The sequence below is a fragment of the Carassius carassius genome, chromosome 44 (assembly GCF_963082965.1).
Source record: "Carassius carassius chromosome 44, fCarCar2.1, whole genome shotgun sequence".
Lineage (NCBI taxonomy): Eukaryota > Metazoa > Chordata > Actinopteri > Cypriniformes > Cyprinidae > Carassius > Carassius carassius.
This window is the reverse complement of record NC_081798.1, coordinates 3850436-3869111: the sequence shown is the minus strand read 5'-3', so window position 1 is coordinate 3869111 and position 18676 is coordinate 3850436. Positions and strand designations below refer to the sequence as shown.

At 34.7% G+C, this 18676-nt stretch overlaps 1 protein-coding gene across 3 annotated transcripts; it reads right to left on the bottom strand.

The window, feature by feature from the left end:
• Nucleotides 1-818: 818 nt before the first annotated feature.
• On the bottom strand, nucleotides 819-18445 carry LOC132126587 (paralemmin-1-like). Of its 3 annotated transcripts, XM_059537936.1 has the most exons (8): nucleotides 18401-18445; nucleotides 16835-16915; nucleotides 10146-10273; nucleotides 9070-9178; nucleotides 7715-7748; nucleotides 7346-7411; nucleotides 4478-4609; nucleotides 819-1656 (listed from the first exon to the last, which is right to left on the bottom strand). In XM_059537936.1, exons 1-8 carry the CDS (start codon nucleotides 18443-18445, stop codon nucleotides 1091-1093), a joined length of 1161 nt encoding a protein of 386 aa, XP_059393919.1. In that variant the 3' UTR covers nucleotides 819-1090. The 3 variants fall into 3 exon arrangements, with proteins under 3 accessions (XP_059393919.1, XP_059393920.1, XP_059393921.1); XM_059537937.1 differs by lacking the exon at nucleotides 4478-4609; XM_059537938.1 differs by lacking the exons at nucleotides 4478-4609; nucleotides 7346-7411.
• Nucleotides 18446-18676: the final 231 nt, after the last annotated feature.

The following is an 18676-nucleotide window of genomic DNA, read 5'->3' as shown; positions in this document are numbered from 1 at the left end:
TGAAACAATATTGAAAGGCGTCCACAAAAATATCAAGCAGCTTGATTGTTTTAACACTGATAATAAAAAGAAAAGTTTCTTGATCATCATAATAGAATGATTTCTGAGGATCATGTGACACTGAAGGCTGGAGTAATGATGCTGGAAATTCATCTGTGCATAACAGGAATAAATTACATTTCAAAATATATTCAAATAGAAAAGAGTTCTAATTATAATAATATTACACTGTTTACTGTTTGATCAAATAAAAAGCCTATATGTAAAGCTATTTTTATCTAATAAATGCATCCATGATAAGCATAAGAAATGTCTTTCAAAAGCATTTAAAAATACAGACCCCAAACTTTACAGCTCCAAAAACACATTTCTTTTTTGTAAGGAACAATTAATGTGTTAATAATAATAATATATTTTTTTCAATACAAACTGAGGGATGAGTCAAACTATTTTCTTTATTAATCAGTAGCTCAGCTTGAATTGTCCAGAACATTCCTTTAAGACTCCTGTATGATGGTTTAAAACAATCTCGTCATTTCTAAGCAAATGCAGAGTGTGCTCTGTCACTGTCAGTCCCACAGGTTTTATTCCTATTAAAATAATTGCAATATTTCTCACAGCTTTGTCAGTAATAAATACAGTGCAGCGCACAATGCTGAGATCCGTCATTTTCTTCAATCCTTCCTTTTGATGTGAAAGTGAAAATACTTTGTAGTGCACACAATGCATGCTCTACAAAAAGAGAAGTCAAAATAAACAGGATTTAAAAAAAAATTATATATGTTATGCAATTATGGGAAATACTGTAAAAACATTTCAGTTAAAGGGTCAAATCTTTATACTTCTCTCACAGGAGCGCATATGACACAATTCATTCCAGCCACAAAAAAAGAAAGAACAAAACATAAAATTTAAATGAGGTTAGAGAGGATCAAGGGAGAAAAAAAGTAATATACAAAATGTAAAACAGGCAAAAATCAATTAAAGAAACAACCACTTTTATCAAAAGATATAACGTTTAATCCTCTCAGCCTTGCTGTTGTTCTCTCTGTATGGTGTTGCATTTCATCAGTAAAGTCTGTGTTTGGGCTCACATGATGGTGCAGCACTTGCAGGGTTGTTTCTCTTTGCTCTTGACCTCCGCAGTGCCCCCTTCTGGCTGCCCCGACTCGCCTGCCGCCTCTTCAGCCTTTGGTGGCTCTGCTGAGCTGCCGTTAGGGGGCGCCTGTTCCTGCTGGGCATCACCGGTGGCGGCCTTGGCATTTCCATCCTCGATGAGCACCACTTCAGCCTTCACAGTCGTGCTCTCCAGCCCCAAAACCTTCTTTGTTTCATCCTCGTCCTCAACGCTCTGGTAGCCCATGAAAACCATTGTGACCGGGTTCTCCACACTGGCTCCGCCCACTTCTGTCTGAGGGACTCCAGGTTTGGCTTCTACACCCGTGATCTCCTTTATGGGGGCTGTGGCTGGGACTACGTCTTTCTCTACCTTCTCCACCTTCTTGGCCTGCCCTCGCTCCAGTCGCGGTGTAGTCTTGCTGCTCTCACTCATGGTCACCTCATCAGCCTTGTGGAGGAGCTCTTCCACCTCTGAAGAGCTGAGCTGGTGAACACCATTGGTTACTGCACCATCCACACTGCGCACCTCATGCACCACTGCATAGAGAAAAACAAGATAGACTGAGTCAGGAAAGACCTTTCCCTGACTGACTGCTCTTCATTTTAAAGCGATAGTTCACCTTCAGTTTCTGTTTTTTTTTTACTTATATAGTGTTTTTTTCCCTTCCAATGGGGACAAGCAACTGAAGGTGAACTATCACTCTAAGACTGAAAAGTCCCAAGTATACTTTATTTTTTGTACACATACACTAGCGCAGAACGTGTAGCCTTTCAAAGTATACTTAATTTGATTTTGTGCGCGAATTCGGGTGGTCGACAAAAGAGCAATAGAAAGCTTTATCCATATTCAGTGTCTGCTCTATTTTTCTTTGCAAGTTATGACCGATAACTCTTTTAAACCAAAGCTGAAAATTTATTTTTAAACAAAACATAAAAAAAACATCTTGCGATCATGTAGATTATAATAAACATAGGGTGACCATACATCCATTTTTACATCCTTTATTTACTTATTTTGTATTAATTTCCAAATGGCCTAAAATGTCCAACTTTGTTTTCCCACTGACCATTTTTCTATGGTCCTCATACATAAATGTACATGTATTTGCATAGTTTTGGCCGTTCTCTGTAATTTCCGCATTCTTGCAAGCTATGATTGGTCGATTGTGTACAATGCCTGCATGCTATTGGCCACTTCACTTTTCAGTCATTACCTTCAGCAAATATGAAAAACAATAGGAAAACAAAACTAAAACCCTGGACATTTTAAGCAATTTAGAAATCCCTGCCAGGACATGTCTTTGAAAAAAAAGGAATATGGTCACCCTAAATAAACAGCACTGACACCATATTTGAAAATGCCTATATAAATCCTTTTTATAGTGTTAAAGCAAACTTCTAACCGACACTGCAGCACATTTGGCACATATACTCATTCTAGCCACTGACAAAACGCATGGAAAGCATACTGTGCCCAGTCAATGACTACTGTTAGCATTGTCTTTTAAAGTTGTACGTCAAGTGCACTTCACTTGCTAGAAGTGTTCACTTGACTGAGGGATCAAACACAAAGAAAGTGTGGCAAGCGGAGTAAACAGAGCAGGAAGAAAGCAGTGCTACTGGTGTTAGCATTAGCAGCTAGCAGCATTAGCAGTACAAACAGATGCAATATCAGTGAAACAAGTACTTTAATCATCTGTAAACCTTTGGAGAATATATTTAATATATGTGCTAAATTTATAGTTTCAGTTTATAGTTTATAGTTGAAGAGAGAAAAGTCAGGCTGGAGGCTCATGCCTAAGCATGGCAGCAACATGCCCAAAACTAGCAGTCAAGTTGCAGGGTGACCAACTGAGAGTTTAATGCACAACATGGTATTTCGTTCTCTGACAGAAAATAACAATAAAAGTCAACAAAAATAAGGGATTTGTGGTTACCCTGCATCTAAAGCCATGCTCAATTAACCTCTTCCTTTTCGAGAAGTGACCAGCTTCTGATGTCACATCAAGTAAAACTGACAAATACAAGACTCATCTTCATGTTGTTCCAAACCCATCCAGTCTGAAAGAGATTTTTAGATGAATGTCCAAGCTACTCTTTTCCATACAATAAAAATGAATTAATACGTTGCTCATCAAGCTTCAAAAAGAACAAAAAAGTACCATGACTTATGATCATCTTTTAAAATTACTCAAGCTTACTGTGATGAACAGACTTACATTTTCCATCAAGACTCAATGTGAAAATGTGCCTGTGGCAGCCTTTTCTGCAAAACGATATTATGTTGATTCCTGCATGTTTTGCAATACTTTCCAGATGAAATGTCCAGTGATTGGCACTACAAGTGTTCAGATTTATGTGAAAAAGATGAATGTGAAAATGCCAGTGGTTTATTACATTAGTTGGTTGTGGTACGACACGTATTGTGTATGATTAGTGGTGCTAAAAGTTTAATGCTCTATTGCATCAACATAATCTTAAAAAGGACATACCATCTAACCCTAAGTGATAATAAGCAAAAATGAGATAAAAATGAATTTACTGATGCATCCATGCCATTTTATCTTGTTTCTGTGAGCCATTTTACTGTGAGCGCTCAACATTGTAACTGTTGCAATTGCAATGCTGTACTAAATAAACTAACAAGAAAGTTTAGAAAACAATACATGCCAATGTAGCTGATCATGTGTCATATATATATATATATATATATATCCTAAATTCTGCTTTTTAACATTTTAATTATTACTTTCTTTCTTTTATTTATTTATTTATTTATTGCATTCCATTATATTGGTAAAATAAAACAAAAATTCTGAAACTTATTTTCCACAGATTGATTATATTAATATATTAATATATCAATGATAAAAAAAACAGTGGTAATCAAATGAAGGCATTAAACACTAATTAATATTTTTAAATATAATAGAAAACTTATTTTTGACAGGTTCTCAAATATGGATTAAGTTTATATTATTTCAATTATATTAATCGATAATCTGCCTATAAACATAATTTGTGGGAAAAGGACTAAAGGTGTGTTAATGTTTTACTGCCAATACTATTCATTTTAACTGGAAACTACAGGTAGAGACGTGTTATTTTCAGTAAGCCTATGTTGCACATTTTGTGTACGGAAGAAAATCATACGGGTTTGGAAAAACATGGATATTTGGGGTTAATTGTTTTTTGAATATACCAAAACGACATAAACATCTAGTTTGGTCAAATAAGACAACTACGGCTGATGTTCTGAACATTTTTCCTCATGAATGTGTTTTACATAACAATGTACACTTCTCGTAAAGCAAGCATATCTAGCAAAGCCACGTGCGTCTGCTCTATCGCCAGCCACCTTTCTGTTCATCCTCATAGACCTTGACACCCTGCTGCAAGAGGTCTTTGGGGAGCAGTGTGTTAGTGGACAGGACTTTAGTCTCGCCAGTCACCAGGTCCTTCTCAACTGTGATCTCTACGGAGTACATCGCTGCAGGGCCAATGAAAGAACACATTACCATCCTGCAATGACGCACGGTCACACTCACATAAAGTCACTAAACACACACATACACACACTGTTTAGGCAAGTTGCTTTCTATATTCAAAAAGCTAGTAAAGTGTGATTTTAAGAGACTGTCTGGTGAGCTCTATGATAGTAATACAGAGTGAGGGGTGGAAAGACAAATAGTATGACTGATGACTACTTGGTGTTTTTTTTCTGTTCTAATGTAATGTATGATAAATTATCTAAATTAGTGTTTAGAAATAACTGTAACTTTAAATAAAACAAGAACCTAAAAAAATCTGAACTTAGTAATTCATTATATATTATATATTTAAAAAGCATTATATATATATATATTATGTGACCCTGGACCACAAAAGTCTTAAGTCGCTGGGGTATATTTTTAGTAATAGCCACAAAAACATGGGTCAAAAATTATCGATTTTTGTTTTATGCCAAAATCATTAGGATATCAAGTTAAGATCGTGTTCCATGAAGATATATTTTACATTTCCTACTGTAAATATATCAAATCTTAATTTTTGATAAGTAATATGCATTACTAAGAACTTCATTTGGACAAATTTAAAGGCAATTTTCTCAGTATTTTAATTTTTTTCACCCTCAGATTCCAGATTTCCAAAAAGTTGTATCTCGGCCAAGGGTATTGTCCATTTGTGGTCTATTTTTTTGTAAAACTGACACTTAAGACTGGTTTTGTGGTCCAGGGTCACATATATTGTTTTGTGTTAATTCTATGACAGAAAAAGTAAATCAAAGCTGTGGTATGGTTTCTGAGGCAATGCTGCCATGGTTACCTGATCCTTTAGTAGTACGACTTCTAAAAATAGCTTTTTATTTAATAGATGTTTTTCCGCTTTATATGTGAGTGAGAGATGATGTGGTGTGTATGCCAGACACACAAAGACACACACACATGCAAACACACATTAGCTGAAAGAACAGAGAATTAGAAGACAAGATTAGATGAAACCAGTACAGGATTAGTAAGTTTAAAAACACTGTTATAGGACAATATATAAGACCCACAAGTTTAATGTACAAAATGTTAATTAAAAAATATACCCTCCCAAGCAACCTGAAAAAAAAAAAAAACACCAAACAGACACTCATCCAACTGTCAATAAATCTACTTTACATTTATCTGACTACAGAGGGGTGGGCGATATGATCTTCACAATATCAGAAATATCATATTTCCCGGTAACGATATATATCACAATATAGTTGTTTTTACTTTAAATAAGGTCATTATGATATCAAAATGTTTAATACCATAGAAATATCATAATTCTTGTCACCAGTGTTAATATCACAAAAAACTAACACTAGCCTAAAAAACCCAAAAAGCTCACTGAAGACAAGTAAGCGATTAGATATGAATAAGAAACTAATTACATGCAATAGGACATAAACTACAGTAGAACAAATAAATAAGAAATGCTACATACATTGTATAAAGTAATCAAATGTATAAAAACACTGCATATCCTTCACTGTGTAAATTAAATACATATTTTGTCTTATTAAAATTACAAAAGTGACATGAATGTTAACATGAATGACAGCGGGTTTATTCGACTGCTGTCCCTTTAAGAGCTGTCTGGATCCAATATACTGTTACATGTGTGTTTTCTCTCTCAGCTGTTTTACTTTCACTTAAGATCTACTGTGTTTACAAAGATACTTGCAAAGATGCGCATTTTGACACATAAAAGTGTGTTTATTTAACTGTCCAAGCAGCAAAAGTACTGGACTCCATTCACTACTCCCAGGCTCTATGAACACTGTCTTCACGTGCGCACACCTCTCTGACAGCGCACACATATAGCAAAATGAGTTTTCTTTCGCTGCTAATTGCGATATGCTTTTGTGACCATGTAGCACACGTGACCGTGTAACTGCGATAGAGACGATAGTCTAAAATCACTACCGATTGATTTTCTACGTGTTTGCCTACCCCTACTAAAGAACAGAATTTAAATCTTAATACTTTTAAAAAGCTTTTTCTGATAGCTCTAAAAAGGTTATTTCGCCACAAAATGAAAATTCTTTCATTAATTACTCGTTCAACCCACAAGACCTCTGTTCATCTTCGGAACACAAATTAAGATATTTTTTAACTATTTTTGAAAATAGCAACTTTATTCAACAATTCTTCTCTGAGTTACTGTCTTCCTCAATTTTGGAGGGAACCATGTCGCATGTGCACACTTTCTTCTGAACGTAAACAACATTTGACAAAAGTTGCTGATTAGTGACTGTTTTACCGATGTCCTCGCTACGTTTCTGGACCTGGGAACATTTCAGATGTGTTGCTGTCTATTGGAGGGTCAGAGAGCTCTCAGATTTCATCAAAAATATCTTTATTTTTTGTTTCAAAGATGAGCGGAGGTCACACGGGTTTGGAACGACATGAGGGTGAGTAATTAATGACAGCATTTTCCTTTTTGGGTGAACTAACCCTTTAGGTTTTTTCAGAAGTTCTAAAAAAGAACCTTTCTGCTTTTGGTCTGTATTTCACTCAGAAAAACTGGATTCACCACAAAGTTCTGAACATGATATCGATAATAAGAAAAAACAGAACAGTTTAAGTGCTTCTTTTTCCAGCTTTATCTCAGAATTAAAGAGGTGAAGGGTAAAACGGCAGGAAGAGTGTGTGATCTCTGCGTGAGCTACGGTTGGATCAACACTCACCTGCTCTCATCATGTCAGAGACACCTCCAGATTTCTCCAGACGAGGGCTGACGTGAACCTTGACCTCTTATAGGGTCATGAACGAGGACACAGAAGGACAGAGAATGATAAAAAGGTATAAGGTGCAAGAGTGTAGAATAGGGGAGAGAGAGGGATGATGGGAAGGAGATAGTACTACAGTAGACACAAGACTGACTGCAATGTCCTTCACCGCAGTCAATATGTCAAGAATAACTGCAGAAACTGATCTTTTGGCTGTGTAACTTTTAAATTGCTGCTCTTGAGATTTAGTTTTGAATTCTGATCAAATGTTTCTCATGAAAAGGCTATTTTAAGAGGTGTTTCTGGTGTCAGAGATGATGACGTTACCTGTTACAGAGTCTGTCATAGAGTCCATCACAATCTGCAAAAATAAGACACAGAGAGAGAGAGAAATCTTATTTGACTGATCCAAATTATACATGTTTGTGTTAAATATGAATTATGCAAATACTGTCATCTGTCAAATTTTTGTTTGTTATTAAACATTATATTTTCTGTTTGCATCAAGAGGACTGTATCAGATAAGAAATACAGTTTCAGATTTTTATTTTATGTTTCTTGGGGGTTAGATTATTAATTGTGCAATTTTTGCTCCAAAAGAACATTTTCAAAAACTTTGAAATTAGCCTTAAAGAGGTATATAAAGAGGTCAAGTAGTTCCAAAACATTTGTAAAATGTAATTTCCACCACCATCACAGAATGCTATTTAACAATGCTATTTAATAATGGTTCTTATATTATATTATTAAATTAAACAGTTTTATTAATTTATATTATTGTGTAAAAATTACTTTTCTGTAATAAAAAATTACTTTTCTTTTTTCACTATTTTTTTTATGTATAGAAAGTTCAAAAGAACAGCATTTATTTAAAAAATAGATTTTTTTGTAACATTATAAGTCACAATTAATCAATTGGATTTATTCTTGCTAAATAAAAGCATTAATTTATTTTGTATTACTTTAACATTTTAGAATATATGCTGTATATTTAATATGTTGTAATTTATCAATATTACTATATAAATAATTAAATACAGTAAGTAATAAAATAAATATTTTTTTATATAATTAAAGGATCTGTGTATGTTCTCCTTATTTACATTACTATTATTAATAATTAAAATTTTTAGGTAACTGGAACACAATTCATCCTTTGAGATATGATGTAAATAAGGTAAAATTGAGGTAAATAAACTAGAGTGAAAAATGTTAAGGAACTTTCTCTCTAAAAAAACTACCTACTGTGGAAATCTATTCAAATAAAAAATACTTTGAACAACAGTCCTGATGACACATAAACTGTAAGCGCTAGAGATCAGCAGGCACTAGACAGTGATATATGATGTACTTTAGAGGATACTGACCACCAAAGAAAAGGCTAATCAGAGAAAATAATTTGTGTTGTAGCAGTGTCGCCGCTCTGAATGCAGCACCAGTGAGGGCTAAAGTCTGTCAGTCCTGCATGTTTAGCACACACTGCTTGAGTAAGACTGATTCCTGCACTGTAAGCAGTGAGATCCATCGCTTCCATTAATCAAGATGGCCTTTGTGTAGCCGGACATGAGATTGTCCCCCATTGTGTGTCATGCACTAAAGCTTTGAATAGAAGCCTCTGGATCCCCTGCTGCCCACCCTGGTGTGAAGTTTATGGGCTAGAAAGAGCTGCTGGTTAAACGCACCGTTTTTTCGACTGTCTTGATGTTGACTTCCTGTACTGCGTCTGACAGGTTCTCTTTGGTGGATGTTGCAGACACAACGGTCTCTAGCTCCTCCAGCTCTCTCTCCAGTCTGTGCTCGAAGAAAAGAAGACGTACATGCAGTTTATAAAGCACATTTTAGGTTAACTCTACTATATTTGTTACATCTGAATGGGTTACTAATGTAAAATAATATAATAATGTAAAATAGTTTTTGCTGCTTAAGATAGAAATCTTTTGTAACATTATAAATGTCTTTACTGTCACTTTTGATGAATTTAATGCATACTTGAATGAAAGTATTAATGTAATTACAATTCTAATGAAGTAATCATTTTTGCATTGTATTTACAAATACAAATATATTATGTATTGTTAATACATGAATTAATTAATAAATAGGCTATTGTTATGTAAAGATTCAATATAATATAATTAATATATTAAAAATTATTTACAAAAAAATGATTATAGGATGTGCACTTTATAATTGATCTTTATTATTTACACATTTATCTGTTGGTAAGGGGAAAAATATTGTAAAATAAATAAATTAATTAATGGATGTGCACCAATTAAAATCATATATACAGTACATCATATATACATAAATGCACTAATATATACAGTATGTAAATACATATATAATGATCTGCACCAATTAAAATCTGTTTTCACATATTTTTATACGACCCCTTTCTGAGTGTGTTTTCCACACCAGGTCTTATTGGCATCAGCTGTTCACCAGGATGACTCATTGGTTGGCATACCAGCCAGAGCAGAGATTTAATCAGGCAGTGGAGATCCAGACTGACCACTCTGCCAGCAGAAAGACCCATGCCAATTTTTCACCATTAGAAATAAACTGAGACAAATCAGATAAGAAAGAAAACCTTGGCCACTAGATCCATATGACACAGTCCAGGCTGATGGATCCCACATTAGGGACCTTCTGTCTAACCACAGCTGGACTGCAAAACAGAGGACTTCTGTTTTCTACTCTCCTTTTATAAAATATGTGAACACAGCTCTTGATCACACTGGCGTGGCTGGTTTACCTGAGAATGGTGTCCTCAAGATCTCTGGTTTTGGCCTCATCTTCCCGCAGCTGTTTCATGGTCCCGTCTTCCTCCGGTCCTGCAGAGGGCGCACCTTCCATCAGCCATCTTTCCCTCAGTGCCTTTGACTGCAAAAAATGCTCAATTTATGTAAGCAAGAATATACTGTAATATAGGCAGAATATACTCTGCAGCTTGTATATGGCGCAGAGCAGACAATTTCAGTTTAGAATTGTATTATATTTTTAATTTCTATTAAAAGAAGCATAACAACAGTGGCAAGTAATGCAATGTGCCCCGATGCAGCCCTCTACACCAAATAACATTTTTACTCCCAATTGGGTTAAAATGTGAAATATGTGAAATAATTTGTTTCTGAGCTGCAACTGACCAATCAGAACCAAGTATTCCAGATAGATATACAATAATGTTGAACGTATTAAGTATCTTATGCTCACCAAGGCTAAATGTTTTACACATTTGATCAAAAGTTAAATACTGTGAAATATTCTTCAATTTAAAGTAACTGTTTTCTATTTTGCTCTATTTCTAAAATGTAATTTATTCCTGTGATGCAAAGCTGAATTTTCAGCATCATCACTTTAGTCTTTAGTGTCACATGATCCTCCAAAAATATGTTAATATTATCAATTATCATTGGTTTATTATTATCAATGTTAAAAGTTGTTTTTGCTGCTTAATATTTTTGAGAAATGTTTAATAGAAAGTTCAAAAGAACAGCATTTATTTGAAGCAGAAATCTTTTGTAACATCATAAATGTCTCTTCTGTCACTTTTGATCAATTTAGTGTTTCCCTGCTGAATAAAAGTTTTCATTTATTCTTATAACTAAATATTACTTATCCCCAAACCTTTGAATGGTAGTTTCAAATCACAGTTTCTACAACAAATCAGCATATCAGAATGACTTCTGAAGGATCATGTGACACTGATGACTGGAGTAATGATGCTGAAAATTCAGCTTTGCAACACGGGAATAAATTACTTTTAAAATATTTTTTGATTATACCAAGTTTCTGGTAGTGTTATTAATGCAACGTGTTATGCGATGGACTGAAAACAGCTTCAGGTTGTAAAAATGGAGAATCATTGTCTCACTCAATGTCCTGTAGTGTACACAAGTCTTGACTCATTTAGAGAAGAAAGAAAAATCACACTTTGGGAAAACTGAAAGTTTAAGTGACTTAAATTTAGAAAGCGATGAAAATGCTGAAAATTTCCATACCAAAAAAAAAAACGGAAGATAAAAGGGATTCGTGCATCAGTTGAACAATGATGCTAGAGAGTTTAAATTCTGTTATCGCCTGCCTTTGAAGATCTCCTATGAGAGAAGAGATCTTTACTAACCAAATAGTGCACAGCTCTTGCTCTTAGAGCCTGAATTATTCAGCTAATTGGCACTAAAATCTAAATGTTGAGCTGGCACAAAGCTGCCTTGGCACCAAACCAGGCACTGCTCTGATTTACTCTCTGAAACTGATCTTACCCACTTCCTGTGACTCTCAGAGCTTGATGTTTGCTTACTGGTAGCATTAAACTACATGGCAATTTGTTTGCCATTCACAAACCACATAAGATGTGTGCATATGCATAGGCTGCCCTGCCCAGCACATTACCAGCAGCCATTAAAAGTCAGCAGCTGAGCATAATCACTCTAAAACTTCGGGATGGAGAAATATATTCTGGGTGGGGCAATGATGGTGCCTGTGCAAACCTTTTACAGTAACCCATACCAAACCAATCCAAGAACGCTTCAATAGAGATTTTTGCTGATCTTAGAATTCTGCAGCACATCATGTTGATTATTTCATCACAATATATGGATGTATGAGAGACAGTCGAGCCAAAAAAAAAAAAAAAACACACACACACACACACACACATTGACCATAGAGAAGTTATTCTGCACACACTTGAAGACTGAGCATTATGGATCCGAGTTGTATGACTTGGCGGCTGTCCAGCTCCTAAAGGCTCTTGGCATTTACAGCACACTGCACTGCAGGCCTCGGACATTCCTGCCTCTCCCAGCTGTTCCTGATCAAACCTCTGAAGATGGCTGTCTTCTTCCTCTCTGACAAGTCAAATAACATTCTTTATGTGCTAATATAACATTATATATTGTGATTCATGCATACCAGTTCATGAATGCCAGCTCTGTTTTCTCTAGGCTACTTTAAGGACTCAATAATGAGGAATTTTGTATATAATATATAATTTATTGTATATAATATATAATACTTTAAATATTGTTTAAATTGTCATATTTATCTGTTCCATTAATAAAAAATGTATTCATTCATCCATGCATTCTATTGTTTTTACAAAAAGCAGTTTATAACAAAAAAAAAAAACGTTTTGTGTATTATATGCATTCACACACACACACACACACACACACACACACACACGTTTGGTTTAGTTTGAAGTACTAGTAGTAATTAGTAAAGTGTATATATATATATATATATATATATACTTTATGTGTCTTTACGTGTGTGTGTGTGTGTGTGTGTGTGTGTGTGTGTGTGTGTGTGTGTGTGTGTGTGTGTGTGTGTGTAATAAAAATCAACAAATACAAATTTATGAAAACAAAAAAAAATGTACAAATAAAAAAAAATACTTAACTTCTTAAAATAAATATACAAATAAACAAATGAAAAAATAAATAAATAAAATAATAAGCACATGTATTATCAAATGATGTATGATATCGTATCACTGGTCTATATAAAACAATCAAATCATTATAAGTGTTATTCATATAATCTCATATCACTTTTATGTTGCACCTTACATCTTGCATTTCTTTGTTTTCTTTCATCTCCCTTTTCATTTTTGCCTGAGCTGCCTGCCACCTCCCACTCCCTAGAGACCTACTGTAGGAGAGCGTATACTGACCACACACACACACACACACACACACACACACAAGCACGTCTTTACTGACATGATGCAATAGAAAATACAAAACAAAGCACGCAGGCTCCCATGTGCTTCCAGTGGCTGAGCCATTATTTTCCAAAGTAAAACGGATCCAGCTTTTTGCGCAACAGCTTAAAACAAAGACTTTTGTCTGCTCGTAAGAGTTCACTGCTCTCGATCCTGTGTCACGTGATCTGTGTTAACCCATCCCACTAATCAATCCACACCTATCCAGTCCCGATCATTAACATCCTGTACTGATCACTGGTCAGACATCCTTTAATCAGTCTGGAGTTACAGATGAGCCAATCAAAACAAGGGAAGCTCTGGAGCCAAAATAATGACAAAGAATGAGTATGATAGCTAATATACGTTATACAGACATGCAGGCTTCAGCACGACTTGGCCAGAGGCCGGAAACAGCACAGCTTTGGAGCTCAAGTGGTTGGAATTGTTCTCTATTCAGGCAGAACCCTATGAACCTTATCTTTTATATCGACAAAAGCCTGCTCATATATCAGATAGCATGTGTTTTCTGGACTCTCAGAGGCCCCTCCATACTTCAGCGATTCACTGGCCATTCATCTCTCTCTCTTTTTCTCTCCCTCTGCATTTTGCTGACTCTGAATGGGAGCTCCATAGAAACTGCTAATGAGGAGAGTTTTTGGATCTTATCTCTGGCCAGCGCAGCAAAGTCTCTCAGCCACGGCTGATCGCCTCAAAAACACACACAGAAAAACACGGCCAACTTCCACAAAGCAGCACTGACCATAATGATCTATATGTTTTTCAAGTGAATTACAAAATGTTAATAATATTTGAAATAAATCGCAATTAATTATATATTCGTTTCTGCAGACTCCAAATGAAGACAATGCAAGGACATTATATTTTTGTAGCTGATTAAAAAAGCATCAGTTTCACATTAATGTTTCTCAGATAGACACAAGATACATTTGGTACTTGGTCATAATGTAGTCCAGATTTAAACCTGTTTCCTTGTCCAAATACGCACACCTGCGTTCTTAGCCACTTGAGAGCGAGTGCGCAACAGGAAGTAAGTGTGCAAGACTGTCCAAGGCAATGCCCTTAACACACACTAAATCCAAACAATGCTCTGGAGTGCTATTCGAGGCTTAGTGTATCCCATCATGCAACATGTTGTTGATATGCAAAAAGACATAACATAATTAGAAGCACCACAAATTAAATTGTGTCATGTTATAGAGATTTAGAAGTTGATTTTAAAGAGCAAAGTATTTAAAATAAAAATAAATCTATGTATATACTTGCATTTTTACAACATTATAAGTTATAAGTATGCCCCATCAGGTAATGAAAAGGTCTTCATCCTCACTACGCCATATGAGTAGTCAAGTGGTCAAGTGCAAAGACCACAAGTGTGGGTATATTAGCAAAGAGTTCAATGAGTACCAAATCTCAAAGTAAGATTTCACAGTAAAATTCCTATAATAAATGTAAGCATGTTCAAAATGCAATACTAGCATATTGTTCACTGTATACTATGAAGCATACACTTGACAATAGTAGTATGTGAAAAAAAATGCAATAATAAACATTTCAAACAATAGTATTGTTGTAATATGACATCACTGTTTAATTTAGACACAGGTTTGAAAAAATATTTGTATGTATATATATTTATACATGTATTTCATTTATATTATCTATAAATATAAATATTTTATATATAAATCTAACACATTTTCCCTTAATATATACATGTATGTGTGTATTCGTAATAAATATACACATTATGTAACATAAACTTTTATTTTCATTAGCTTTTATCACTTTGCAGCCTTTGTTTAATTCAGAGAGTGGCGTCTAATTATCATCTAGGAAATGAAAATATTACTAGGAATTGTTTACACAATTGAAAAAAAAAGAACTTTGTGAAACAATGAATTATTAAGAAGTAAATTTGAATTTGAATGATTGATATCACTTTCAGGTTACTTGACAGTGAAAATGGGCAGTGTTTTTTTATTTGTATTTTTATACTGTTATATATTATATACATAGTATTAAGTATCTTATATTATTTAATTTATGTATTCATTTTAAATGTAGTTTTTAATTTTAGTAATTTTTATTATATTTTTTAATCAATAATATATTTAATATTTTTTTTAAGTCAATTGTGGAAAACAGTCTGTGACGAGTGGGGCGGGGCCGAGGGACATGGGAGCGAGGCCGGTGGAGTGATTGGAGATGAGCTACACCTGTTCGACACACCGGTCTCGAGGCCCACAGAGGAGATGGAAGGATATAAAATTGGAGCGACGACAGTGAAGGACGAGAGAGGACCAGGCCTGGGCTTTTAGTTGTGTTTTGGTTTTTATTTGAGCGTACCAGTCGTCCATAAAGGGGCTGGTGCGCTGTTTTGTGTTTATTTTGTATTATTAAAATGTTATTTGATTGTCCGCCGGTTCCCGCCTCCTTCTTCCCGACGATTACAAAGGTTGTAATTCATTACACAGTCTTTTGGTATTTCCAGTGGATATGAATTTCGCCAAATGCAGTAGAGCATCCATGTATATGCATACAAAAACCCCTGCATACTATATACATACTGCACACTACAGATGTAGTGTAAATAGTATGGTAGCCTGTTATTCCAAACATATGCAGACACATTAAAATGTCTATTCTAAACTACAGCATAAACAGAAATGGGGAAAAGTCCTTCAACAGTTCACAATAATTTACACCTGACTTGAGGGCCACAGAGACAATACGCCATATATTTAGCAGAGTGAAGCATTTCCCTCTTCACACAAACAGGATGTCTCATCACCCCCCATCCTGTGTCTGACAGGGTGTTCTTGGCCCAGACTGCACCAAAGCATGTGGTCTGGTCAACACCAATACTTAGAGGCCCACTGCCAAGAGGTTAGCAGCAGACAAGCTTAAAATACAACACTGCGTCACAACAGGGATCTGCTACATCCCTCTGGGCTCTAAAGGGTCCTGACCCTGAAAAAGGTTGAGGAGCCCTGGTTTAATTCAGAAATAATAGGGACGAGTGAAATCAAAGACATTTCTGTCACATAAGAAAAAACAACATGCTTTGTTCAGTCATAATAACGACAAATAACAATAAGATAAAAAAAATCTAAATTATGAGACACTAATTCATAATTATGACATAAAATTCAAAATTATGAGATAAAAGTTTCAATTGACATGAAAAGTCGTAATTATGTCACTAAAGAGCCACAATTGGATTACATTAAATTGACAAAAGTCGACATAAGTCAAAATTATTAAATAAAAAATTAATTTTCATAAAAAGTCACATTTTGATCTTAGAATTTTAAGGTGTCATACGTTCAGATTTGTCATAATTATAACTTGGCATCTCATAATTATGACTTCATCTCTCATGTCATGTTAAATGTCATTATTATGATTTTTTCATAACTATAATTTCCGATTTATAATGTCATCATTTTGATCTTTTATCTCATAATTATTAAATATCTCATCATTTTAAATTTGAATGAAAAACATTATTATTTCATTATTTTGAATGTTTAATGTCACAATTAAGATTTTTTTATGACTTTATACCAACACTTTTTTATGTTGTGGAAATAAGTTGGCTTCGGACATCAAATGATTGTAAGAGTTAAGAAATATAAAATCCATCAGTGTCTCATTCGGGGCAATGTAAATGAACAAATATTTTGGCCTCAGATGTTTTCTTTTTATTTTACCTTGAGGTGCTGAAGCTGCCGTCGGTCATCCTCGAGTTGTCTTTTCTTATTCTCAATTTCTGTCTGTCTTTTCCTCTTTTCCTGTCAATAAAAATATTATTAGGATATTTTCGTTTGTGTACCATACACTGTTTGTCCTGTTCTTCAACATCCATTCTGTGAAAACAGTTCTTTTAGAGTAGAAGGTTGGCTAAAAAAGGTTTTCTGCAGGGTTACATATTTTGTTGAAACCTACACCACTGCTCTCAGACCGAAGCATGTGTGATAATGTGTTAACAATCTTCATATGTGAGAGGAAATGAGCTGAGAACAATGTGTTCATCAATCAGTGAGGCCGAGATCCCAGCCAGCAGGGTGTGTGTGTGTTTGTGTGTGTGTGTGTGTGTGTGTGTGTGTGTGTGTGTGTGTGTGTGTGTGTGTGTGTGTGTGTGTGTGTTCTTGTTTTTGTGACATGTCAGGACACAACTCTGTATAATGACATGGGTGTGACACAGGTATTACAAGGAGACGGTGACATATGAGGACATGTCCCCATTTTTCAAAATGCTTAAATCATACAGAATGAGTTTTTTTGAGAAAGTAAAAATGCTCAAAGCTTCCTGTGAGGGTAAGGGTTAGGTGTAGGGCCATAGAATATACAGTTTGTACAGTATAAATGGGATGTCCCCACTTTTCACAAAAACAAATGTGTGTGTGTGTGTGTGTGTGTGTGTGTGTGTGTGTGAGTGTGCACCTATGTGTGTGTAAGGACTAAAAAAGGTGCATACATTTAACAAACTGAACAGGGAATGTTACAGCCCCCCCTTTTTTATATATTAGTAACTTTTAAATACAGCGTTTTTGTGGACAGATAACAGCATTTCACCAGATTTTAAAATAAATATTTTAAAATATTATTTTAAAAAATATTATTATAAACATTTTACATTTATTTTTACAATTTGAATGAATAAATGAATAAGATTTTCAACATTCTTCATATTCCTGTTTAAACTGCAATTGTAATTTTCAAAATAATGGCAGTTGATTATTACATTTTTATAAAAATTACACATGCTCTGATGAATTTGATAATTGTTCTTATTGTACTGTATATATATATATATATATATATATATATATATATATAAAAAAAGAACAATTATCAAATTGTTATTTAATGTAATTATTAATGCATTTGATGTTTTTCTATATCAATATGGTACGTTTAATAATAAATTTAAAACAAGTTTGATAAAAAAGTAATCCGATTACATTGCCTAAAATGAGTAACCTAGATTACGTTACCAACTACCTACCTGTAATCAGATTACAGATTGCAAGTACTATATTACTATAGTACTATACCGTATATATATAAATATATATATATAATTAATGCTTAAATGAAATAAAATAGTACTGTTCGATTACTTTAATTTTAGACATGGGCAGCCAAATCAGCCGTTTTCACGACGAGCCTCGTATGTAAAAAATCTCCGACCCAGTTTCAGATTTGTGAAATGGGTCAGGAGGTGGGTTTATTAGGACCTCCAGAGGAACATGTGGTGTGAGAATCTGACTTACTGCAATCGCCTGGAGCCGCTCCTGCTGTGAGGCCGGTTCTGACATCCTGAAGGACACAGAATATATGTGTTAGACTGCTAGACAGAACAATAGTCACAAACAGAAGACAGATTTGCTTCCTGTTCTGGCATCTGGACTCTTTTAGCTATTAAACAAACAGAGTGTAAAATGACATAGTTGCTGGCTTCACATCAGTGCATCTGATATATAAGATGATCATAACCGCACATAACACATAATCATAACACGCCACCACACTTCTGTAACAACCAGTGG

Excerpts from the sequence above, each read along its gene's own strand:
- LOC132126587 (XM_059537936.1), bottom strand. The coding sequence starts at position 18,445 with ATGTCAGAACCGGCCTCACAGCAGGAGCGGCTCCAGGCGATTGCA. Across the intron at positions 16,916-18,400 it reads AGCGGCTCCAGGCGATTGCA|GAAAAGAGGAAAAGACAGAC; the intron begins GTAAGTCAGATT and ends TTTTATTGACAG. Across the intron at positions 7,749-9,069 it reads TCAAGACAGTCGAAAAAACG|ATTGTGATGGACTCTATGAC; the intron begins GTGCGTTTAACC and ends TTATTTTTGCAG.